Raw genomic sequence first — 25,254 nt, 5'->3', positions numbered from 1 at the left:
ATTTCTGTTATGTCGTAAAGTCATGAGAACCTCCCTGGCTCATCAACTTTCATTAGGATTTTTTGCTTATAATATACATTATGTTATGCCATTGTAAGGATGTCATGCTATTGGGTTGTTGATGAGTACTTAAAACCAGCACTGAAAAACTGGTGCCCAAAGAACATAAAAAAAAATAAAAAATCATGTTCCATCGTTGTAAACAAGCATAACTGGTGTAACTATCTGATACACAGTTAATTAACTTAACAGCTTTAAGTCTGCCTGCTAGTTCAACTTTACTGAATGTAGTTTAAAGTCACATAATTTACCTGCTCTGTCCTGTCGAGCTCATCACAACAATAAAATATGTTTGAATACTGGTCTCAGTGATAGGTTGGGTTGATGGTGAGCCAAGTAGGGTTTAGACAAAAGAAACATGCATACAGGAGAAATCTCTTTTGTCCCTAGGATGTCTTTTTCCCTAATTCCTCCTTCTCATTTAAATGCACATGGAAACCAGTTCTTTGTTTTCCAACAAGCATTTTGTCAGACAAAAGACATCTGATCCCTTCCTGTGAAGACAGCTGAAGGGACTGTGTGTGTCTCAGTGAATACTGGAGTGACTAAGAGGAAGACAAAGAGAGAAGTAAAGGAGAGAAGAGAGGAAGCTAGTGTATTATAAAGCCCAACAAGTCACATGATCAGTCAAAGGAAGCTGAGACATCCTTTCCAAAATCCTATAGTTTCCTTCGTGTAAATTCAGGATACCGCCTTGTTTAAGGGTTAGGGGAAGACATAAAAATATTGTACCAAATAAAGTGGAAAAAGGCTCATGGATGTGCACGTGTAACAGCAAGGCCTGTGTGAATGCTTTGCTCAAAAGACTGTCCCTGCTTTAATCTCACACTGAGTGAAAGGGAGGAAATCCCATGGGAAAGAAAAAGGTGACAGAGGAAAGAGAAAGGAAGGGGGATGGAGTAATGTAAGAAAGATACCTGGAGCTGACAAAGGTCGGACATTTACAGTTATTCTACAAGAAAACAGGAACACTGAGAGAAAACAGCAGATAGCATAGACAGTCTTTAACTATGGCTCAGGAATCATCCTGTAAGTTGGCACAGCCTAAATCTCTCTTCGTCAGCCTTGCCAGGTTGGAAGGTTGATCCAGTTTTATCAAACACTGGAAATGTACAAGACCTGGGTCAAAGTTTTTACAACTTTTTTTTTTATCCTTGTCGCTTCCATTAAGATGTGAGAAGCAAAAGACAAAACAAAACTTCTTGCAATCAAATTAAGTATCTGAAATCTGATCTAAAAAATATTGTGCAACAGCAGCTCTTTAAATTGTCTGGTGCACTAAGCTCCATCTATCTGTCATTCCTTGTACATATATTAGTTATATAGTAACATATATTATGTTCTAATTTAACAAATCGAACTTAGAATCTGCAAATGGTTTCAATAAATGTCTGCCATCTTTCTAATACATTTCTCTTGTGTAATAATATCACATAACTAAGACTATAGAAGTATAAAGACAATAGGCTTAACCAAATTAAATCCAAGGGGACATACTTGAGGTATATTCTTTATCTTGTAAGGGGCCCGTGGCTGAAACTCAATAGAGAATCTCTACATTAAAAGAGATAAAAGTTTGTCCTAGGTCTGAGTCTGACCGCGCGAGTGGCTGCCTTTTACAGCAGCTCCTGCTCACCTGTGAGCTTTTTCCTTTAAATTTGTGTTTTTTGTTACTTTTTGTTATTTTTCTTTACTTAATTAATTGTTTAAAACTACAGTGCACTATGGCAGCGAGACACGTACAGTCTGTCGCTGTCTATCTGCACTTTCTACCACCGTGTCCGGAGTTTCAGCCCGCAGCCATGGCCCCCTTTGTTTACAGCAGGGGTCAGCTGTTAGCGCTCCGGGACACGGCGCTGCTGCTGCCGGAGGAGAGACCCGAGGTTCCCCGTGAGCTGAGGAGGAGGAGACAGGGATGCCGTGCTGGGGTAGAACGTCGAGCCAGGAGGAGACGTTTCAAACCCGTCCTCCCCTCCATCATCATGGGAAACGTGAGGTCTCTCCCCAACAAGATGGACGAGTTATCAGCACTGACTCGCCATCAGAAGGAATACCGGGAGTGCAGCGTCATGGTGTTCACGGAGACATGGCTGACGGAGCTGACTCCGGACACCAACGCTGCACTGGACGGGTTCCACATCATCCGGGCAGACAGGACAACGGAGAGCGGTAAGAGGAAGGGAGGAGGTCTGGCAGTGTTTGTGAATGATAGATGGTGTAACTCTGGACACATCACTGTTAAGGAGCAGACCTGTACAGAGGACATTGAGCTGTTGGCCGTTAGCATGAGGCCGGTATATTTACCGAGGGAATTTTCGCACGTTATCATGATAGCTGCGTATATCCCCCCCTCTGCTAACGGAGAAGTGGCCTGTGACGTCATACACTCAAGCAGGCTGCTGACACAACATCCCAATGCCCTCCCCTCCTCCTCCTCCCCTCCTCTCTGGTGACTTTAACCATGCCCCTCCGTCCTCCACTCTGCCCACCTTCACCCAGTACATCACCTGCCCCACCAGAGACAACAGAACCCTGGACCTGCTGTATGCCAACACCAAGGAGGCATACACCTGATCACCCCTCCCTCCCCTGGGAAGATCTGACCACAACCTGGTGCACCTCCGGCCTGTGTACAAACCTTGTGTGCACAGGCAGCCAGCTGTGACCCGCACAGTCAAAAGATGGTCCGATGAAGCCGAGGAGGCTCTTAAGGACTGTTTCGACTCGACTGTGTGGGAAGTGTTCAGTGATGCCCATGGGGAGGACATCGACGGTCTCACAGACACCATAACAGACTACATAACAGGCTGGAAGCACTGTGAGAGTCATGTTCTTCGACTTCTCCAGTGCTTTCAACACCATTCAGCCTTTGCTTCTGAGGGACAAGCTGGAGCAGACCGGGGTGGACCACCACCTCACTGCATGGATCCTGGACTACCTCACCAACCGTCCACAGTATGTGCGGATACGGGAGTGTGAGTCAGATCTGGTGTCCTGCAGCACGGGGGCCCCACAAGGAACCGTTCTGGCTCCATTCCTCTTCTCCATCTACACATCGGACTTCAAATATAACTCTGCTACCTGCCACCTGCAAAAGTTCTCCGATGACTCTGCAATCGTCGGCCTCATCTCCGCCGGTGATGACAGGGAATACAGGGAACTGAACCAGGACTTCATAGGATGGTGCCAGCGGAACCGCCTCCAGATCAACTCTGGTAAAACCAAAGAGCTGGTGGTGGACTTCTGCCGGGGTAAACATTGTCCTCCGGAACCAGTGAACATCCAGGGACAGGACATTGAGATTGTGAAATCTTATAAGTACCTGGGTGTTCACGTGAACAATAAACTGCACTGGACTGATCACACAAATGCACTTTATGAAAAGGGTCAGAGCAGACTCCATCTGCTGAGGAGGTCCTTTGGAGTGCAGGGAGCACTAATAAAGGATTATCTTATCTTATCCACTATAACCTCCAGTCCATATGTTTCTCACAGAGAGCTGCATCACTTTGTCTCAGTTCAGTGAACTGTAACACGGACACTCAAAATAATTCATTCTGTTTGCAAATGTACAGTTTTATTTTGCTTACAAATAGTTTGATTGCATTAAATTACTGTTGGATTTAACAAAAGCATATCACACTATATTGTTCTAAATCACAGCAAAGGCCATTACACTGAACTAAGCCCCCCTTTGTATTTTAAAACTGCATCAAATAGTTACATAGTTTTTATAGAATGCATCATAAGTACTGTATCTGTCATTTTTTTGTGTTCCACATTGTATGCTTTGAAATACTCCTGCAGTTATGAGCATTACATCAACTTAATTTGTGCTTGGTAATAAATACAGATTACTAGATTTATTGCAGTTGTTGTGATACATACTTGATATTTTATATGATCCATAAATCTTCACCAGATCGATTTGAAAACCTAAAGCTCAGCGAAGAAACTCAGCGAGTCGTAAATCCATAAAGCTACAGTGATAGTGTGCAGTTAAGGAGCTTTGAAGTTAATATAGTAAGTGCCTCATTCACACATTAAAGCAACCTTTGAATTTTTCTCTGCTTTCATTATCATTTCTACCAATACTGTGGGTTATCTGTCTCAGCACACTAACATGACAGTCTGTGTGCTGGCAGAGCACTCGATCAATTTGTCTTTTTTGTAGCATGTCATTCTAAAAGAAATGAACGAGTGCTGATGCTGTTCAGTTTTTGGAAAAGGGGCTCATTTTAGTTGATTGAAAGGGGTGATAGGGTTACAAAATACTGACGTCACACATCTCTAGTGATAAGTGATTTCCCATTTGCTACAAGCCTTTGACTGTGTGTGTGTGTGTGTGTGTGTGTGTGTGTGTGTGTGTGTGTGTGTGTGTGTGTGTGTGTGTGTGTCCAAACACCCCCACAGCCCATCTGTCAGTCGCTCTTATCTGTGGGATATTCGAGCCGTCCCTTCAGGTCCAGCCATTGGTTGTGTGAGTGTTCTCAGAAGTCTGTGTGTTAACAGTGAGGCCTGCTGAGTGTGTGTGTGTGTGTGTGTGTGTGTGTGTGTGTGTGTGTGTGTGTGTGTGTGTGTGTGTGTGTGTGTGAGAGCAGTGAGACCGTAGACAGGCCCTCCACAGATCATGTGCATTATTTAGCTTCTCCGGACTGGCTTAGAAACTCTGCTTGTCCGAATAGTAGCTAAAGTAAACTAAAAATCACTGACCCCTCCGTACCTTTTTATGCTGGATGTACGTTAGTGTGTTGCAGACTCATCACCACAATCCACATAACAGTCAAGCTGCACAAGCCTTCTTTAACTGTCCTGAGGCTCATTATCTCTAGTTCCTTCCTTTTGATTGGTTTGTAATGAGAAATCTGAATAAGCAACATCAATTTCAATATTAGTTTAATGAAGAAATTCAATATGGGATAGCCCAATGGGTTTAACATGACTCAAATAATATTATTTAAAGCAAACAAACTAATGTGTCTAACAGATGTGAGCCCAGAGGACATGAAGAGAGAGAAAAAAATAAAAAAAAATAAATAAACATGAATGCATCCCAACGCATTGAAGTTGGAAAGCAACCTGCTGTCTGTGGATGTAGTGTGTAATATGTCAGCTTTTCACTATGATGAAGGTGCACTTAGCAAACGCAAAACTTAAAAAAAAAAAAGTGATCCCACTTATTGGTCCGATTTTTAATAATAAACATGTTGACACTAAAGGCAAAAGTTTGTTCACAGCTCTGAGAAGTCCATGTGATAATCAGTCCGACTGCTTAAGTCACTTTTAACGAGTGGAGGCAGATTTTCTGTGGTGGGATTAGGCCTCGCTAAATCTGAAATAAATCTTATTAAAACGTGCCCACCGGCCGCTGTGACAAACTCACTAGGCTGAATATGTTCACCTCTGAGTCGGACCAAGTAAGGGCAGAAAGCAGAGGTAACTTGGTAGCGTTACTAAACCGGACACGCGTATTATTCTCATGAACTAAACTGGTTGAAAACACGCCATGTATTAAGTGATATAGCATTGCGGTCCTATGAAGAGTAACCGTGTGGCTCCCCGCACCTGCTGCTGTACCCCCCCATATGATCAGCAAACTTTAAATCTGAATTACAAAGAGTTCACAAACTCACCACAAAAATAAAATTAAAAAAAACAAAAAACTTCTTACCAGTTTTGTCGATCGATGCAGAATAATAATCCCGTTATGTCTGTTTGGCGACACAAGTTAAAGCGTATTTAGCGGCTCCCTGAACGCGACAATGTGCTCATCCACTACCATGCGACCGGTGTCGGCGTCAAAGTCCGTTTCCCCGTCGATGTGCGTGTCCCTGAACCTAACCGGATACCTCAATACAATCAGTCGTCTTCTGAGATGCTTAACTGGACCAAAAACCCTACATTAACCCCTGACTAGTTATCTCTGCCACGCCTAACCAAACTAACCGACGGCTGTGGTAACGTTACCCCCCAAAACCATGCAGTGCTCCCCCACGGGACATAGGCTTCCACACGGACCGGTATCAGATCATTTAAAGCCACTATCAGGCGAAAGTCAAGCCAAGTGGACGGAGGAGTACTGAGGGTGTGATTCAGAGTCAGCCCCGCGTCTGTTCACCTCACTTTACGAGCTTCTTTTGGTTTTTGGGCTTCCTTTGCAGGGGTGAGTGAATAGAGTAGAGCTGAGTCAAAGTAGAAGCAATAGGATTCTACATCCGGTGTGAGTCATTTCAAAAATAAATTGCATTAATCTAACATTATTTTGATTTTGAGTGGTCTGTTTTATTATTATATTCCTTTATTGATCCCCATGGGGGAAATTCAAGTGTTGCAGCAGCTCAACTACACAGACACAGACACAGACAATAAATAAATACTATACAATACTATACTATACAACTACACAGACAATAAATACACATACTATACTATACAACTACACAGACAATAAATACACATACTATACAACTACACAGACAATAAATACACATACTATACTATACAACTACACAGACAATAAATACACATACTATACAATATATATTTACTTCAAGTACATTAAACAAGTTTGTGACTTCATTAAATAACTACCACAAGAGCTAGTTTGTAAACTGTGTGCTTGTGTTTGGACCTTATAAAAACAGCCTATGCTCGGGACATGGACATTACGTATATTATAATGTGATGGTGGAAGGGAAGCTTTTTAATTGATGATTGATGATGTTTCAATAAGTCATTTGCACAGTGCTGCATTTACGGAGCTTGTCTATAGGCATTTGAAACTCCTATTGCACATAAAAGAAACAAGGTATTTTGGCACCATGGCAATGCGATTATTTACATTTTATATTTTCAAATGAAAAGCACAAACACTAACACCAACCCAAAGCAAGGTCTGAAATATTTGCAAATTATGACATTATCTGTGTCAATCTTGTCTCACTTTTGTTTGACTGTCCAACTAACTAATATAATTGTACAGAAGACAACAAATTACCGATGCTTCAGTGGTCGACAGTAAGAGATTATGGCTTTGTGACTCATTTTTAATGATTCTGGTCAATACGATTCCTGATACATTTCTGATTGTGGCAGATGATCACCTCACAAAAAGGACTAAATTATCACCAGTCACTACCACAAAAGCCTACTTTGGTAATTTACGTTCGTTACAATTTTTTCTTGCTTTTATTTTGTAGGATAAAATGCGCCCTCGGGAAATGGTATTCTTGGAATCTTTGGTTAATCTTGGAGATTTAAATTACGTGCACTGAGAAGATTTCCATGGTCTCTGTTGTTCATGCTTCATCTATATGCAGGCAGTAGGGGCCCAAACTCTGATTCTTAATTCAACTAATAAATTAACACTTTTCCCACCGCTGTCTTTATGTGGAATAGTCAACATTTTAAACTTCTTCATAGTTAAATATGGGCTTGATTTGTGGCCTTTTCTGTCGCTTTGATGAAACTTGTCAGGTGAACGACTGTTCTTTAAGTAGACCTGAGGATTGGATGGTTGCTATTTTGTCTCCAGGTGCATCATTTAAACATGCATGATCATTATTTAAACATAAACACGCTTACTAGAGACCAGGAAAACACAGATTTCTACATTTTAACCGCCAACTTTTTTCATCAGGACTTCTTTTTATGACGAAACCATCATTTAAAACAGAAAAGAAAGACAGTGAAGAACTCTGGGCTCATATTTGAATGTGACGTTAACACTAAAAATAGATTTTGGGATCATTTTTGTTAGAGGAGAGTGGCAAAGGGTTTCATTCACAGCAGGTCTCATGGTGCTGACAGATTCATGCATTGGTGTCCTCATCTGTTACAGTGGGGTTCCGTGAATTTGGAGTCTCTTTGAAGAAATCATCATCTTTTATCTCACAATATTCTCAATCTTGTACCCAATGAAGAGGAATCAGCTTCTGTGGTGTGAGCTCATATTCAGAGAGTACAAAATGTTAGACTCCATAATCAGAAATAATTCACATGTGAAGGGACACACCAGGTTGGTAAAAGAGAATGGGACAAGTGGGTGTGATGTACAGTAGGGCCAGGTCTATGAATAGACTGTCCAACTAAAACCCAGAGATGGGCAAAGCATGGACCAGTAAACAAACAATTTGGATGTAAATTCTCTAAATCTATCTCTCTGTTTCTAAAAATGCTTGGAATCAAACTGCAAGACAAAAGGCCTGGATGATTTTAATCTATAGACAATGGAGAACCATATAGGATTAAGGTCATGCCCACACCCTGAAAAAGGCTCTATGCATACATGTATTTCTGTAGTGTTTTACATAATGTTGGACAGTGTTTGTAGTAAGTGGAGGGTCATTGGGGATGGTTGACCCCTATGCAGGGTCACGTGCAAGTTTCTCAAATGAATCTAGAATGGGGCTTTGCACAGTTGAACCTATTCAATTTTATTTATTTTTAATTTGTCAACATTGCATGAGACCCCCTAGTTATTATTTTAGTGTTATGTTGTGCTCACATGCTGGATTGTTCCAGCAATGGGGGACGGGTTGCTCTGGTCTCAATGGCAGTTTACATAGCCTACAGAGGGCGTCAGTAGGGGGCTAACAGCAGACTATTGTCCCCTAACAGGCCAATCAGGACCCTGTACAGTAAATGACCTTCCATTGTTTGCTAAATACAGTAATTGTAATGGCAGTTTTTGCTGTATTCCATGCGCTGCCTGTTGTGTGCACTCTCGTATCCTAGCAACACCGGAATAGACCATGTGGACGCGGCCGGGTCAAAACTAACAACCTATTCAATGTAACTTACCCGTATTGTGACTCGTGTGTATGTGGAAATATTTCATAAGCACAACTGCACCTCTTTGTACGCCTCGGTACGCATGCAATGACTTTGGTGGACAGGTTTCGCTTTAATTTAATGTGAATAACTCCGGACACCCCTCTCCCAGTTGGAAGTGTAACCGTCCGGGCACATCTCGCTTCCGCTCACACACACACAGCGGGCTGCTGAAGAGAGAAGTTCTGAGGTAGTTTGATAGTAAACGTGAGGGATATAAAACACATTGTTTAGTGAGTATTGTGTGTCTCTGTGTCTACTTGAATGATGTGTTCCTTTAATAACGTCACTTCGTATGTGTTGCAGTGAGCTGTTATCTTGTCATTAGCGAACAAACCTGCATGTGCTTTGGAAAAGACGATAACGTTAGTTAGCGGTCACCAGGCTTCATACAAGCCAACCGTTATCCTATACATGGACAGTTAACGTGCTTAATATGCTCTTATTCACCCAACTAAAAGTTAACCACATTTTTTTCCAAACATGCCCATATAATACAAGTGTAGAAGCTACATGTTGTAGCTGGCTGCAAGTTAAAACTATGTAATGACCGAGCAGTCAGCGTCACACAGGTGTCACGTGATCTGAAGCTAATTAGCCCTGATTGTCATCATCGTGTTCAGGTGGACAGTTCATAGTACAGCTAACGTAAGATGTGGACAGATGTGAGCCTATGCTAAATGTGAGTTACCCACATGGCAAACTTGAGAGAACCAATATACCCTAACCTATATGTTCAGCAAATGACCATATTTTATTATATTTATTTATTTGTTTGACCCCGTTTTGACTTCATGACCCCATATGTAGTGCTGTGTCTCTCTTTATAAAGACTGATGTTAGGTAATGTCATACCATATGAACGACAGCTCAAATGGTTTTCAGGTTATGGAATTTGAATAATTCTACGGACTATAATTATTAGAATAGTTTTTAAATAGCACATTTCTTCTCAGCCAATGCACAGCATTGATGATAGAGCTAAGGTCATACTGTTTGGTTTTGTGTCGGATACTTCCCTGCTTCTTTCCCTTATTGATGACAAACTCTACTCTCTCAACTTCTTAAGATATCTAACGTTAATGATTAAAACTTAATACTTTTTTTTCCCTTCTCCACAGCGGATGGAGAACTTCATCCTGTATGAGGAACTTGGGGCTGGCAGTAGCTCTGTTGTCTATAAAGGAAGAAGGAAAGGCAATCTCAACTATGTAGCCATCATCTGCGCCGACAAAGCCAAGAGACCTGAGATCACTAACCATGTAGGATAATTATTTTAACTGTATAAACGTATCAAGACACCTGTTACATTTTCATAATTTTTTTGTTAGTTCATAAGTTTTAGTATAGTTGTATTATTAAGCCTGAAAAGGCATGAAAGTACCAACTTTGAAATATTTTTTTAATATATTATTGTTATAGTTATATATAGTTAGTTATAGTTATATTGACTTAAAACATAAAAACTATATACATTAAAACATTACTCTTAGACATTAGAGTTTTGGGCCTTATTTGCAGTTAATGAGTTTCCCAGATTTCTATCAACATTGTTTGTCAACAGTCCTGACTGAGCATGATCTCAGTCAGGACTGAGATCAAAGCATGTGAATTATTTTAGGGAAAATTTTGATTTCGAGCATCGTAATATAGAAAACCTACAGATTTAATGATGTCTTGTTTCCGTCCCCTTTTAGGTACGTCTCACCAATGATCTGGATCATCCGAACATTGTATGTTTCTATGAATGGTATGAGACAAGTAACCACCTCTGGTTGGTAGTGGAGCTCTGTACAGGTCAGTGATTATTTCTGGCACTCCTGAGAAGCAGTCATGCACCATTAGATGTGATAACTGACTGCTGATTTCTAGCCATCAAAACATGTGGAAGGAGAAATGCATCTTAAAGCAGCTTACAACTGATAATGTTCACAAATAGTACTATATTCTGGTTTATTTGACTAATGACAGCAATTCACTTTCATGTTAAGATGGTGCACATGTTCTTTAGGCATAAGGGATTGTTGGCTATTTGAAACAAGTGTTAGTCTTGCTGTATCTAGTTTCTTGGTCTCTCTCCTGCTTGCTCTCTTTTTACACTCATGTCCATCTATCAGGTGGTTCCCTGGAGTCTATAATTGGTCATGATGGATGTCTGTCAGAAGATGTGGTGAGGAGATTTGGATGGGACTTGCTCAAAGGACTGAAATACATCCATGAATTAGGAATCATTTTCTCTGACTTGACCCCTGCTAAGGTTTGCATCTGAATTATTGTTTTTGCAGGACTAACAGTACAACAGAAACATTATGATTATTAGATGAATACAGTAACCCTCCCTTTGTTGCCCATAGATCCTACTGGATGGTAGTGGCACCCTGAAGTTTGGTAACTTCTGTCTGTCCAAGGCAGACGGAGAGACACTGGAGGATTTCTTCGCCTTGCTCTCTACATCTGAGGAGGCAGGGGAAGGAGATGGCAAGGAGCACTTTGACAACACGAGGAACAGATTAAATGGTAAATGCACCTTTAAAAACAGAGTTTACAAAGTGCTTTGACGGACAAAGCAAGGCTATAAAACAACAGAAAACACAACATCACATAAAAGCCAGTTTGTAATAGAATGACCAAACATACGAAAGCTAATAAAATAAACAGTTTAGTTCAAATTCAACATCAAAACATCCCATGTTCGTAATAAGGATGACCGTCTTCTTTTACTATTTTTGTTTTTCCTAATTACTGTACCCGTGTGTATTTTCAGGTCCTTCAATTTACAGAGCTCCAGAGGTTTTGCAGGGATCAGAAACCAGTATGAGCTCTGATCTCTGGGCTCTGGGTTGTACGCTCTACTTCATGTTTTCTGGTACACACAAACAAACACACACAACACACACACACACACACACACACACACACACACACACACACACACACACACACACACACAAACACACACACACACTCACGTACAGTGATACCGGCATAGGAGTATAATAAAGTACACAGTGTAATGAATTTCATGTGTTTTCCCTTTTTTTTTTTCTCTCGCTAATGTACTCTGTTGTTGGGTAACTGTCATTCATGATGTTTATGATGATGCTACTGATGGAAAAAAATAGAAAAAAGTAAATACGACTGAAAACATTTTTTGCTTCCCAGGTAAACCTCCTTTCTATTCTGAGAGCTACACTGAAATTACAGAGATGATTTTACATCAGGAACCACCACCTCCCACACAGACAGGTGATGCACTCTCTCACAAACACACACATGCTGGAACACAGACAGAGTCACACACAGATGTGATGTTTGACATAATTTATTTTTTATTATAGAGTAGTTGTTTTTTGGTTTAAATTTATGAACATTTCTTCTGTGTTGTTTGTTACAGTGCTTTCAGCCAGTCCTCCCAGTGAGGAATTCCTGAATCTTCTGAAACGCTTGCTCAACAAAAACCCAGATAAGAGGTCGGATTCATAGACACCACACACACACACACACACACACACACACACACACACACACACACACACACACACACACACACACACACACATATAGAATCCTAACATCACAATGCTTACTGTGTTATTGTTGTGTATTATTTATAAGTTATATTATCTCTTTGTACTAACATTATTTATATTTTATTAATAAGGCAAGTTTAGTTCTTGACTCAAATAAAAATGGACAGCTATAGAGTTTCTAAGAGATTGAAATTGACTTAACTGCAACATTGAATTACTTTATTTGCCTTTACACACATAATCATTATATTTACATTACTGATGATTATTTATCAAAATGCTCATTGTGTAAGTATTTTGTGGAAGCACCAACTGTCAACCCTTGAATATCATCGAAATACTGATATCGAGATATTTGGTCAAAAATATTTTGATTATATCCATATTGCCCAGCCCTGTCTTAATGTTTACTTTTCTTGTTTTTTGTTTATTAGGATGGACTGGCCAGAGTTGTTGGGCCACCCTTTCTGGACGCAAGTACTAATGGAGGAAGAAGAAGGAGAAGAAGAGGAGGATGACGAAGCGGATCAGGAGGAAATAAGCAGCTGTGAGGGTGTCTTTAAAAATAGCTTGAGGTGTGTCATTATATTTTTATTTCTCTCTTTTTTTAGAGCTCCTACATTGTTCTACTGACATTTTGTTGCAGCTATTTCACTGCTTTTCAGATTTTCTTTGTTAAAGTAGTAAGGCCCACCCTTATGGAATATGAAGAGGTCAAAATGTTGTTCAAGCCCAGTCTATTCTCTTTTAATCCGCACAACACACCTACAAGCCTTCAGAATTACAATACTATTTATTCCAAACAGTTCATGTGAAGGTTTTTCTCCCCAGTTGAGTATTTTGTGTTTATATGGGTTTTTAAATAACTCCACAGACACACAAGGATCCCTGACCCTTTCCCTCCAGGACATACAGACAAACTTTCCAGCACCCAGCCACCCTTTAGGATTTCTAAGAAACTAATCTCATCACAGACAGCAACTTCAACAACTAACAGGCCATCTGACAGAAAGACTGATTGCCAGCAAGCTGTCAGACACGCCGCTTTAAGGAACAGCCACGGCTTGGATATGGAGATGGGGAAGGAGAGAGGAGGAGAGGAGGAGGCAAAGACAGAAGATGGCCCCAAGCTAACTGGGGCCAAGCAGATGTGCCACACACTGCAGCCCAATAAGTCATTAATGCTAGGTAAGACATTCTCATATGTCTATGTTTATTTGTTTTAAGTTAGAAATGGGAGATACTTGGCCACTACATGCTATGTAATGCAATGTTTAAAATAACCAGTTTAAACTGGTAGTTATGTGCTCTGTGTGTGTCTGCCTTGTGTGTATGCGTGTTACTATGGTTGATATGAAAGGTTGATATGAAAGGTTGTTGATTGGACATTATATACTTTATTTATGGGAGGAAACCACTACCATCATTACCCTAAGCAAGGCTGTTTCTCAACTTGAGATTGATGGAAAGACCGTAACAACAGACATGATCAGCAAACCTTTTTCTGCATATATAAAGAATATTCAATCACAATACAATCTGATTTGTATCTTTTGTGCTTCCTCCTCCAGATAATGTATCAGAGCTCAGGCCAAAGAGTGGTGTGGATGAGGACAACACGGAAGCCATTTTTCTGCTCAGGTATTCAGTTCATTTCATCTGTTGTCCTGTGGACCTGTTTTGCCTGGGTCACAGTAAACTAATTGATGTCCTCGTTCATTTTTACTTTCTGAAGAAGAATATGAATCTCAAAAGTGTTACACAAAATATTTTAACTTATTCTCCGTCCAAGCTCTTGTATTGAACACACATCAGGGAAGTAAACAGTATAATGCAGTACTGTAATTGTTGAAGCATCATTTTAGAATGAGTGGCCCCAGCGCTACTCTCATATCTATTCTTAGCAATACTGTACTATTCTCAGCCTCATGCACACATATCCAACAGCCATAAGCAGATAGTAGTATATTTTGACATTATTTTCCTGTTGTCCTTCTAGCTCCCGTACCACCTCAAGGAGAAGCTGCAGTATCTCAGACTCCACGAACCAGACCCATGCACCTCAGGTTACTGCCACTCACATTAATGCTGTTTTAGAAAAAACTTAAATATATTCACTTTTAGGTCTAACATTATGTTATCCTCTGCCTCAATTTGTTGGTGGGCTTGGTGAACACTTCACTCCTCCTCCTGAGTTTGACTCTCCTCTCTTTTCTTTCACCTCCTCCTAGGCCAGGACTGGTACTGACATCACATCCTCTGTTAAAGCTCTTCTCCATACTGACTCTGATCTGACTGTCACCCCAATCATGGATAACCCTAAGGTATAAACGTACAATATTATTGGACATAAGCCATTTCAGAGTCCAGGGTGTTTTCAGTTACTTAAAATGCATCTATTTGACTTTTAATAATCTTCAGTCGTAAGTGTCGTTGTGAGGAGGAGCCTCTGCTTATAACCTCCATCTCACAATCAAATTGTATAAGGTAAACAATATTTAGAAAAGAAATTGAGAAAGTGAGGAAATAGCTACATGTTAATTTTGGTATGAAGATCAGACAGATTATACTGAGGCTCACTGTGTGGTGTTCTGTCTTTTTATCAGATTCTTAAGAGTCCTCCTGTGCGTTTTGATCCCAAAACCCTTTGTGTACCAACATATTCAGGTACTGTGATACTTTTGTTTTTCAAGTCAATATCAAGTGAGATTTTATCCCATAGAAAGTACAGACAATCAGTGCAGTATGTGGTCATTTGCTCTAATGTGTCTTGAGGCTGACTTTTTCTCCTCTCCTGTTCTCCAGTTGAGAAGCTGCAGTCCCTGAGTGATGAAGAGTGGACTGTCTTCCTCTTACCGCTTTGTTCATCTCTTGAAGAGCAGAGCCCCTCCACTGCTCCTCCTCCTAACTCCACAGCCAATCGCTCCAGACTCAACCTGCTGTGCTACCTCTGTTGTGTAGTTGGACATAAAGTGATTGCTAACAGGCTGATGAACTCAACACTGGTAGGACTACATGAATTTACATAGGATCCATGTTGAAATATTGATGCATCCCTAATGGCTGGGTTTAACAAAAAAAATGTAACAACATTTTTCAGTTTTTGGGAATATTTTTAAGACTACAGCACTGCATGGCAGTGTTGGAATCCTTGCTCTCAGCTAAGTGAATCTGAGGTTGTAAAATATCGTAACTTTTTTCCATTTGAATGTTTGTAAACTTCAAACACATGCAATTTAATATCTTTTTATATAATCACTTTTTTGTTTCCTCAACCCCTCAGTCCTTGCGCTCCCTGTATGAAACATTATCTAGCCACATTTGTAAGCAAACAGCATCCCCCGGAACTTGTAATATGTGTGAGGTTCTTGCAATAGCTTTCAGCAAGAAGTAGGAATCATTAGCGCAGTGACAAGGGCATAGTACCATACAATTATTCAAGGCTAAGAAAATGGTTTCTCTTTTAATAGATTGTGAACACAAAATGCCCCAAAACATATATTTCTCAAAATTAGGAATTTACTGATGATAAAACACTTGATTAACTCAAAATTATTTTTGGATCTTGACTACTTTCACGACATATCAGTACTGATACATCATGGTGTTTTAATAGTTTTGTACACACCGCTCATCTGTTTTATCACCCATCAGACCTTAAAAATGCAATTGTTTTGCTGCTTTTACAAACTTAGCTTATTAAAAGTCATAATGAATCGAAAACCCATGATTTGCTATCATATGTCATCGTTTCTTAGAGACTGGGTTTTTAATCTTGTTTGTTTTTCTTCTTTCTTTCTTTATCTGTCTCTCTAATCTCCACCCACCTTCTTTCAGCTTCCAGTATTGACCCAGCAATTACGACTAGCTCCAAACTGGGATGTGTAAGTACATTATGTATTTATTATCTCTATAAACCACAGAGCATGATTGTGCGCCTTGCTGTAATATCCCTTTCTTTTACAGTTCATTAAGAACCGTTTTTCAAAGTTACTCCTATCAATGCCAAAATAGCTAAAACAAAGTGGGTGTTAACAAAGACCTGGTGCCCTTTATTTTGTTGGATGTTATAAGGTTAAGACATGAACTGAAAATTCATGTTTAAGTTTCCAGTTATGTAAGGGATTAAAAATACTTTTTTTAAACGTTTTTATTTGATAAAACATTTCTTTTTTTCAGACGGAGCAAGGTTCTCAGAGTGATCGGTCTACTGGCTCTGCATTGTACTGAATTAGGAGAGGACAGTCCTGTTTCTGAGGTTTGTAAAGCACACACTCTCTCTCACACACACACACACACACACACACACACACACACACACACACACACACACACACACACACACACACACACACACACACACACACACACACACTCACACACATCGAATTTTGAATACTATTTTTTTTCCACTGCAAAGTCACGTTTAGATAGATAATAGAATTACAGTATATCTCTACTCATTCAGCCTTTAGTAGGTTTAGTGGTACAGTAGCAACGAAAGAGCTTAAAACAAATCTGTTTCCAATTTTACACCAAAACAAGGTAAATGTTTATAGTCATATTAAAGTGTTCAAAAACAAGCTCTTCTGTGTGGAGTTTGCATGTTCTCATTGTGTTAGCTTGGGCTTCCATACAAAGACAACTGAAAACTCTAAATTGCCCATAGATGTGAATGTGAGTTTGAATGGTTGTCTGTCTGTCAGCCCTATGAATGACTGGCCACCTGTTTGCTGAGATCGGCTCATGCTGATCTACCCTCTAAGGATAAGCGGTTACAGATAATGGATGGATGATAAGATGGAATTCTAAAACCTTTTAAAAACATTTTGGGGGCCTAAAACCTGCAGTACCAGTTCCCACCATGAGGTGACAGTACATCCCAGCAGATCTACTGAAAGTATGACTGCACATTTATGCATAAGAGCGGAAAACATAAGAACAATGTGTGCAAAACTTCATGCAGTATGTATCGTTGTTTCTTTATTAACAATAAGTCTTGCTTAATGTTGTTGGGCATGTCGTTGCATTTTTGTTGCTTAATAGATGTGTCATTTTTGTTAGATTTTTATCCCCACTTTAGTTCTGTTTAGGGGCATATCCTCAATAATTAAAACATCCAGCACAACATGTAGGGGAAAAACTGACCTATCACAAGAAGTGGATGGGAATACCTGATCTGTCGACACTAACTTTATAGTACTAGTTTGTACCAGCAGGTGGCATTAAAAATCTACAAGACAGCACGTCTTTCATTAGCCTCAGAGACACTAAAAACACCTTTCTCTCCCTTGCTTGCGCGCTCTCTCTCGCTCTCTCTCTCTTTCTCTCTAACTCAGAAAATATTTAAAAGAACTTGCTTATACAGTTCCTTCATCAAACATTCTATAGTAATATGAGTAGAAATTATGATCGATTGATCATAAACAAATTGAATTTAGTGTTCCAGCTTTTGCTATTGCTAATGTTGTAACGCTAGTGTATTGTTAGTGTATTGTCTTATTTATTTATCTTATTTGTTTATTATTTGTTTTTATTTACATATGCTACTGCATAATCTACTTTTTTTATTTAATACTACTAATATCACCTTAGTGGACTCTCTTTGGCATAGTTATTGGAATGATACACGTGAAACTGCTGTACGAATCTATATTTTACTAGGTATACCTTGCCAAAACTAATTTGTAAAGTCAATTTTATTCATATAACACTATATCACAAATCCCAAATTTGCTTCAAAGGCCTTTACAATCTGTACAGCATATGACACACTCTGTTCTTAGATCCTTGATTTGTATACGGAAAAAAACTCCCCTAAAAACGCTTTAATGGGGGGGGGAAAGTAAAGAAACATAATGAAGAGTACCAGAGATCACTCCTCCAGGGCAGGGAGATTGTAAAGCCCCTTTAGGCAAATTACTGATATTGGGTTATATAAATAAAATTTACTTGAGTTGACTATTAGTTTGACTGTTTTTGTTTTATGTAGGTGTACCTAATAATTTAGCAACTGAGTGTATTTTCCTAGAAAGTGACAGACAATTCAAATACTTAACTCAGCGCCCCTAAACAAACACACACTACTGCACACACACACACACACACACACACACACACACACACACACACACACACACACACACACACACACACACACACACACACACACACACACACATGTTCCCACCAAGCTGTGTTGGACTAATTCAATGTTAAAAGCAGTTTTGTTTGTCGTTGGGATGGCGAGCCTCTCCCTTATTTGATCCTTTCATCCTCAACAAAGTTAAACACATTTTCGCATCTCTCTACACTTCTTTGTCTCGTCGTCTGCTCCATCACATCTATTTTGAATGTAATCCATTCCGGCTACGGTAGATCTGATCCCACATCCGCTCTCTTTCCAGGTTTATCTTTTTCTTCTCTCTTTCTCCACTTGTTTCGACACTTTACTGCTACTGAGTCGTCACGGTGATTTACAAAATGGCCGACTGTGGCATAGCAGTGTTTTTGTCAGTGCGCTTGTTGTTAAAGACAAATGGCGGAACATTTTTTCCGCTACTGTCCTTACATCCCTCCAGCTAACGTAGGATGACAGATTGTTAAGAAAAGGACAAAGGTGTTCATTTGTGTCTGTATGTCAGTCTGTTTGTGTCTATGACTGAGTGCCTCCATCTATAGACTCAGCAGGGGTTTGCCTATTTGTGTGTGTGTGTGTGTGTGTGTGTGTGTGTGTGTGTGTGTGTGTGTGTGTGTGTGTGTGTGTGTGTGTGTGTGTGTGTGTGTGTGTGTGTGTGTGTGTGTGTGTGTGTGTATTATTCTGTGATGGTACTAACAGATGACCAATAAAACGACACATACTTGAGTTTTCGTGTGTGTGTGAGTTGTCGTCTCAGCAGGGGTTCTCCTGCTGCAGTCCTACTGATTGGAGTGTCAGGGCTGGGCTTAGTTACCATAGTAACCGCTATATGCTTCGACCCCCCCAACACACACACACGCACACATGCACACACAAACACACCTGTTTGTCTCTCTTTCTGTCTCTCTTTCCCCTCTCTGTCTCTCCGCCTCTTATCTCTTTTCTGTCTTTGTCCCTCACCCTCTCTGTCTCTCTCCTTGAATAAAATTAAATGAGAATAATATTTTCTGGATTAATGTGTCTATCGCAAGCTTACTGCTTTCCTTATGCGACGTAGGGAAGCTGTGCTTTCAGAACCAACTGATATCATTTTCCGTTACATTTATCATCACCTATAAAGTTTTTGTGTGGCGTTTACAGCTGTTTAGCCGGTAAAGCTTCCACTCTGCAGGGTGTTTCATGGGATACGGGGTCTTAAGGCATTCTAAAGCCCACAACAATCTTTAGGAACACGCATTCAGAGGGCATTTGTAAATATTGTAAGGAATATATGAGAGTTTGAACCACTTGTGTTGTGTGAACATCTATAACTAATACATTTTGATGAAAACCATCCAAAACCTACACTACAGTATAGAGTATAATGGTCACACAGAAAATACAGCATTATTGTTTCCTGGAGACGGTGAAGATATTCTCAGAGCCTGTGCTAATCTGTAATCTCTTAAATTTGGTGTTTGATTCATGAACTAAACAGTTTTAACACAACAACTTGTATATTATAGCCACGCATGTGTTGTCTTGTTTTACCATTTGACAAACAGTGTGTCAAATATGCCATGGGACACTTCAGAACATGCATACATTTTGCAAGTGTCGTTCTTAGGACATCTTGGTATGTACATTTTTTAAAAAATAAAGAAAATGTAGGTGAAAAGCTTGAAGAAAAGAGGGTTACCTCTGACTGCAATGCTCCAATACTGCTTTATATCTTAGTCTCTTTTCTCACCTCAGCAAAGACATGCCTTGTATTAGCAATAAAATAATGTGCATTTCCTGCCTTATAACACAGATAATCCACCAACATGTTCATTCTTAAAAACATCTGTCCCAAGTGTAGACATACAGTAGCTCATTTGCGATATTTGTAGGTGTCATATTTGTTTGTGTATATGCAAGACTTCTGTGTGAGGTGTTGGGATGTCTTTTTATCCTTGGTGTGACTTTATGAATGCTTTTAGTGTATGTTAATTAAGTTAATGTGTGTATGTTTCCTTGTGTGTATTCATGTGCATTACTTGATTTTGAGGGAGTGTTGATGCTGAAATAATGATAATGTGTTCTAGAAGGGAATATAGTTTTGTGTGTGTGTGCACGTTTATGCTTGCTTTTCCACTCTGGCTCGTTGCACAGGGGTGCCTTTCAGTACCCTCTGCCTGAGAGCAGCTGCGAGACCAGTTTCAAACACACCACAGAATCTCATCTATGCACTCAGCCATTTATGTTATTAGCGGGTTCAGCTCAGGAAGGTAGTGACGGAGAAGAACGGAGGACAATAATGTGGGAAAGAGGCAGAAAACCAAGAGCAGTTTCTTTTACAGCACACTTGTACAATTCCCATAGTTGGTTAGAAATTACACAGCATGATTTGAGTTTTTAGTTTATAACTTTAAATAAGGTCAACTAAGTCATACATATTGGCTTCCGTCCTAGTCTCAGTGTATTCGCAATAAAGTTCAGACCTGCTCAGGATTCCAGTGGCAAACTGATGCTGTACCATGCTCATTGATGGCCCCGCATGAGGATACGCCACGATTCTTGGGCAGAAATAAAAGGAAAGAATAATTCTTCTGGGAAAGGGGAAGATATGTTGAGAGAGTACATGACAAACAGACTGTTACCACTTCTCACCCTACAACGAGAAAGAGAGACAGAAGGTGAGAGACTGTGAAAGCAAGCAAGTGTGAGAGAATGATGTAGGTGAGAGAAAGAAGGGGGGAGAGTGAAAGATGTTATGTACATTGAGAGCGATTACAAGTAGAGCAAGAAGAGAAAAAAGACACAAGAAGGGTGAAAAACAATGAGGAAAGAGAGACCAAGAACCGAGAGGGATGGAAAAAGAAAGGTGGAGAAGAGGGAGGGAGTGATAGAGGAGTGAAGCAGAACTTTCATCAGATCACAGAGGGGGGAAGCTGGCAGTAATGCTAATGCCAGGAAGCAGCCAGCCAGCAAGGCTGTCTCTGCATATACTTAACTGTGTGTGTGTGTGTGTGAGGGTGCAGTGCATTTCACTGCATATGATTGCATGAATTTGTGTACCTTATGTGTATGCATATACTTAGTGCCCTGAAAACACTTGTTTCTCTATACATGTATTCGTGTGTGTCCCTTACCGAGTATTTTGGGGTGCGTTTGTTCATTTCAATGGTTTTCAGTGAGATTGTTATTGCTGCTGTCCAGCTCTTATTTTTCTATTTCCCGCTTTGACTTCCTTTTTTCTTTCCTTTCCTTTTTACTGTTGTTTCCCCCTTCTTTTCTCACGCTACCTTCTCCTCCTCCTCACTCTTTCTCCTTTTACCTTTGCCTTGCTTTAGTTTCTTTCCTTTTTGGTCAGACACAAAAGAGATCACAGACATCCCTAAATAGAATCAATGTTAAAAGTTAGAGTTGTATGGCAGGGAGATCGGTACTGGAATTATGCATTCCTCAAAATACAACCCATTTTGCCTGGTCAGCTTTCAGTAAAACTTTGAAAGTACGCAAAGATGTCCCAAGAGTGTTAAATACATATTGTAACTATATATTTTCATCCACGTATAAGATATGATGAATTTATCGGAGTTTATCTTAATTTGTATAATTTTTCCATGTCCTCTTATATTCTAGGATATGAAGGATTAACACCGTTGTGCAATTATAACTGATATTTTTAAAATGTTATCGTTGATCATTTTTTAAATAAAGCATGAAGTCTAGTTTTACATTTTTTTATTTGATTTGGCAAAAATAAAAAAGACTACTGCTGATGAAACCATATATCTTCTTGCTTTCCAGGTTGTGTCCACACTGACAGACCTATTGAGAGATAACCTGAGAAATAACAAAATAAAGCAGTTCCTGCTGCCACCACTGGGGGAGATCCTCTACCTCATCGCCTCTCAGGTAGACTCTCTCTCTTTATTTTTGTCTTTTCATATTTCTGTGATGCAAAAATACTGCAGTTGATTGATCCAAAGGAAACATTTGAATGGATCCAAACACATACTGTATATGTGAGAAATGTGTACACGTGCACTTGCTTGAATGCACACACAAGGCACAGTTTGCAGTAGTTCCATAGCTGACACGAATATTACTTTTTAAAGGGTATATTCTTTTAGACAGGGCGAAAAAGAGGCATGGGACATGGGATAAAAATTAAGGATCAATATTCTAATATTTCTGTTATTTGTTTTTCCAGTTTTTGACCACTGAATAGTGTGAAAATCCACTTGACTGTGGTAAATAAATACATTTATATTTATTAGTTTGAAGTTTTGACAAAAAGTCACAGACAGTTCAGCTAAATGCATTTTTAAAGTCACATAAGCTGACCACACTAGTAGAAATCAGCGTTGAAAAGCTATCTGGACCCTTCGGAGACTGCTTATTTCAATCAAACATTTTGATGAAATCAACATCCTATAGTGGGGTCATTAATTAGATCTGAAGCACTGGTAATATTGTGGAGGCCCTCATACATAATAACCTCTGCAAAATTAAATAATTGCATAGATTGATTCAAATTATTACATGTTATGAGAAATGCAATAAACACATAGATCCACTTGAAGCTCAATCTGCTGATAAATCACTACCTAAAATAATAAGCAAACTGTAAAGATGCTCACTCTAGTGAATTCTCCAAATATTGTGCAAACTACACAAACTAGCCCATAAAAGTGTGTTTATGGAGTCTGGACCTTACACTTGGACCTTACACACAGGATGCCCTGAAGAGATTGCTTTTTAAAAGTGAAGAGTGAAAATCATCTCTCGGAGAAAAGTTTCTCTTTTCCCAACTCTGAAGTAAATATTGCAGAATGGCAAATTTATTGAGGGTTAATAAGTCAAAGTGAACCGAGCAAAACACTGGTGCCAAATGCCATAAAGATCAAAACACATTTCTTATTACTTCAGTGAGAAAGACCAATCTTGATGAAACTGAGTGCTCTGTCATTATGTAATGGAGTTAGAATTAACATGCTGACTAAATTGAATCGAAAGCGAATTGACCCCAAGCCCTGAAAATTACAAGAGAGAGTGAAGGAGGCTTTGTTTGACTTCATTAGAAAAGGTGATCCCAATTTATTTCTGGTTAACCTCAATCTAGCCAGGCAAGTCGATTAAGTGTAAGATTTTTATTTACAAGACTGATGGATAACCTTCAAAAATCGATCACACTGCCTGATTACACTTATTACTCTCCTGAAGCCATGAGGAATCTCATCAGTGTCCAGTAAAGCTCTTAATAAATTAACTTTGATGCTCCTGCAAGAGCTAGTGTTTTTCCATGGATGTCAATGTGTTCTTGACCAATTATAACTCTATAATAGTCTGATTCCTGTACCCCGCTTAGAGTAGTACCTTAAAAGTGTAAATGTGTGTTAGTTACAGGAAGAAAATGAAACATAAAAGCTAAGTTGAAGGTTCTTCACTGGACATACATACACTTGCATACAGCAATTCTTCTGTAACATGTTTCAGGATTATGGGGACAATGTCACTTACATATTTGGAGTGTCCCGCATGCCTTTGGGCAACTCCCCACATGTTTTCATGTTTTCCCTCTAACCAATGGCTTTTTTTCTGGCCAATCCTCTTATCAATACTAGGATCTTTTTTATCTAGCACCAGGGCCCGTTTAATACTGGGTTTGGGAAGGCATCCCTACCTTCAGATAACGTTATACGCAAAGGGGTCTCGCCACAGCCAATGTCTGTTATGGGCTGCTGTAGAAACATGGCATTTCAAGATGGCTCCGTGGAAGACGACCAGCTCCCTTAGTAGATATAAATGGCTTTTTCTAAGCTAAGGAAAACACAACAATTCTTAGTTTTGGGTGATTAAACACTGATTAAAACATATTTGTGAATATTATATTCAATATCTGCCAATAAACCCCCAAATGTTACACACTGTTGCTTTAAAGCCCATCTCTGTGGAGTGTGTGCCTTAAAGTGGTCCTTTGGACAGATACTCCGATCTCAGCCTTGGAGCTTTCCTGCACCTTCAGTTATCTTTGGTCTCTGTTTCCTCTCTGATGAATGTCCTCCTTGCCTGTTCTGTGAGTATATGTCCTCAAGTGGCTGATTTGTTTTAGTGCCACATTCTTCCCCTTTTGTGATAAACAGATTTAATGGTGCTCTGTTAGATCATGTGACCAATCATGTGACATTTTAATTGCACTTTTTTGTGGCACCAGAACCTATTTAGTATTTTTATATGCAATCCTATAGCAAGGCTGTTTGCAAAACTATTCACCCACAGGTGAAATAATCTAAATGAGGATTTAATCATGTAGTGATAACTTCTGATAACCTCAGAAGTTAAGTCAAAACCTTATTTTGCCTAAAGAACATCCAAAAGTTAATTCCACTCCTTTCTCTCATTACTACAGATAAATGACTGCATACTTTTGTAACATGAAGCCTTAACAACTGTAATGTTTTGCTCTTAGGCCTGTACAAAAAGTCCATAATACGAAATAAACTTACAGAAATCTGCAACGGAAGCATAGAAGAGCTCACATTACTTGTGTTGTAAGTAATGTGTAAGTCACTGTGCTGGCTGTCATTTTTAGAGTAAATAGTAAAAGATGCATTTACTTGTTTAGAAAAATGTAGTAGACTCATTACTTTCTGATTTTATTTTTAACATTTATTTTATTTTTAATTTCTGTATTGTTGATGCTTCCAAATGATGTCATTGGTA

The 25,254-nt window shown here is 39.5% G+C and overlaps 1 protein-coding gene across 4 annotated transcripts in view; it reads left to right on the top strand.

The window, feature by feature from the left end:
• The first annotated feature begins 9,018 nt into the window (after positions 1-9,018).
• Positions 9,019-25,254, top strand: part of ulk4 (unc-51 like kinase 4) — a 75,212-nt gene continuing 58,976 nt past the window's right edge. For 2 of the 4 annotated variants that reach the window (XM_054622472.1, XM_054622471.1), the window contains exons 1-18: positions 9,501-9,574; positions 10,014-10,154; positions 10,590-10,689; positions 11,010-11,149; positions 11,247-11,409; positions 11,657-11,758; positions 12,055-12,138; positions 12,287-12,362; positions 12,857-12,997; positions 13,297-13,610; positions 13,994-14,063; positions 14,422-14,488; positions 14,654-14,746; positions 15,029-15,089; positions 15,228-15,427; positions 16,260-16,306; positions 16,602-16,680; positions 22,336-22,443. In XM_054622472.1, coding sequence (XP_054478447.1) covers positions 9,566-9,574; positions 10,014-10,154; positions 10,590-10,689; positions 11,010-11,149; positions 11,247-11,409; positions 11,657-11,758; positions 12,055-12,138; positions 12,287-12,362; positions 12,857-12,997; positions 13,297-13,610; positions 13,994-14,063; positions 14,422-14,488; positions 14,654-14,746; positions 15,029-15,089; positions 15,228-15,427; positions 16,260-16,306; positions 16,602-16,680; positions 22,336-22,443 — 1,995 coding nt within the window. In that variant the 5' untranslated portion in view covers positions 9,501-9,565. Of the gene's footprint in view, positions 9,126-9,500; positions 9,575-10,013; positions 10,155-10,589; positions 10,690-11,009; positions 11,150-11,246; positions 11,410-11,656; positions 11,759-12,054; positions 12,139-12,286; positions 12,363-12,856; positions 12,998-13,296; positions 13,611-13,993; positions 14,064-14,421; positions 14,489-14,653; positions 14,747-15,028; positions 15,090-15,227; positions 15,428-16,259; positions 16,307-16,601; positions 16,681-22,335; positions 22,444-25,254 lie in introns of those variants that run through there. The other 2 variants (XM_054622474.1, XM_054622473.1) reach the window with 2 other exon arrangements.

This window comes from Anoplopoma fimbria, chromosome 20 (assembly GCF_027596085.1).
Source record: "Anoplopoma fimbria isolate UVic2021 breed Golden Eagle Sablefish chromosome 20, Afim_UVic_2022, whole genome shotgun sequence".
Lineage (NCBI taxonomy): Eukaryota > Metazoa > Chordata > Actinopteri > Perciformes > Anoplopomatidae > Anoplopoma > Anoplopoma fimbria.
Note: the sequence above shows the minus strand (reverse complement) of the source record. Positions and strands in the feature narration are given on the sequence as shown.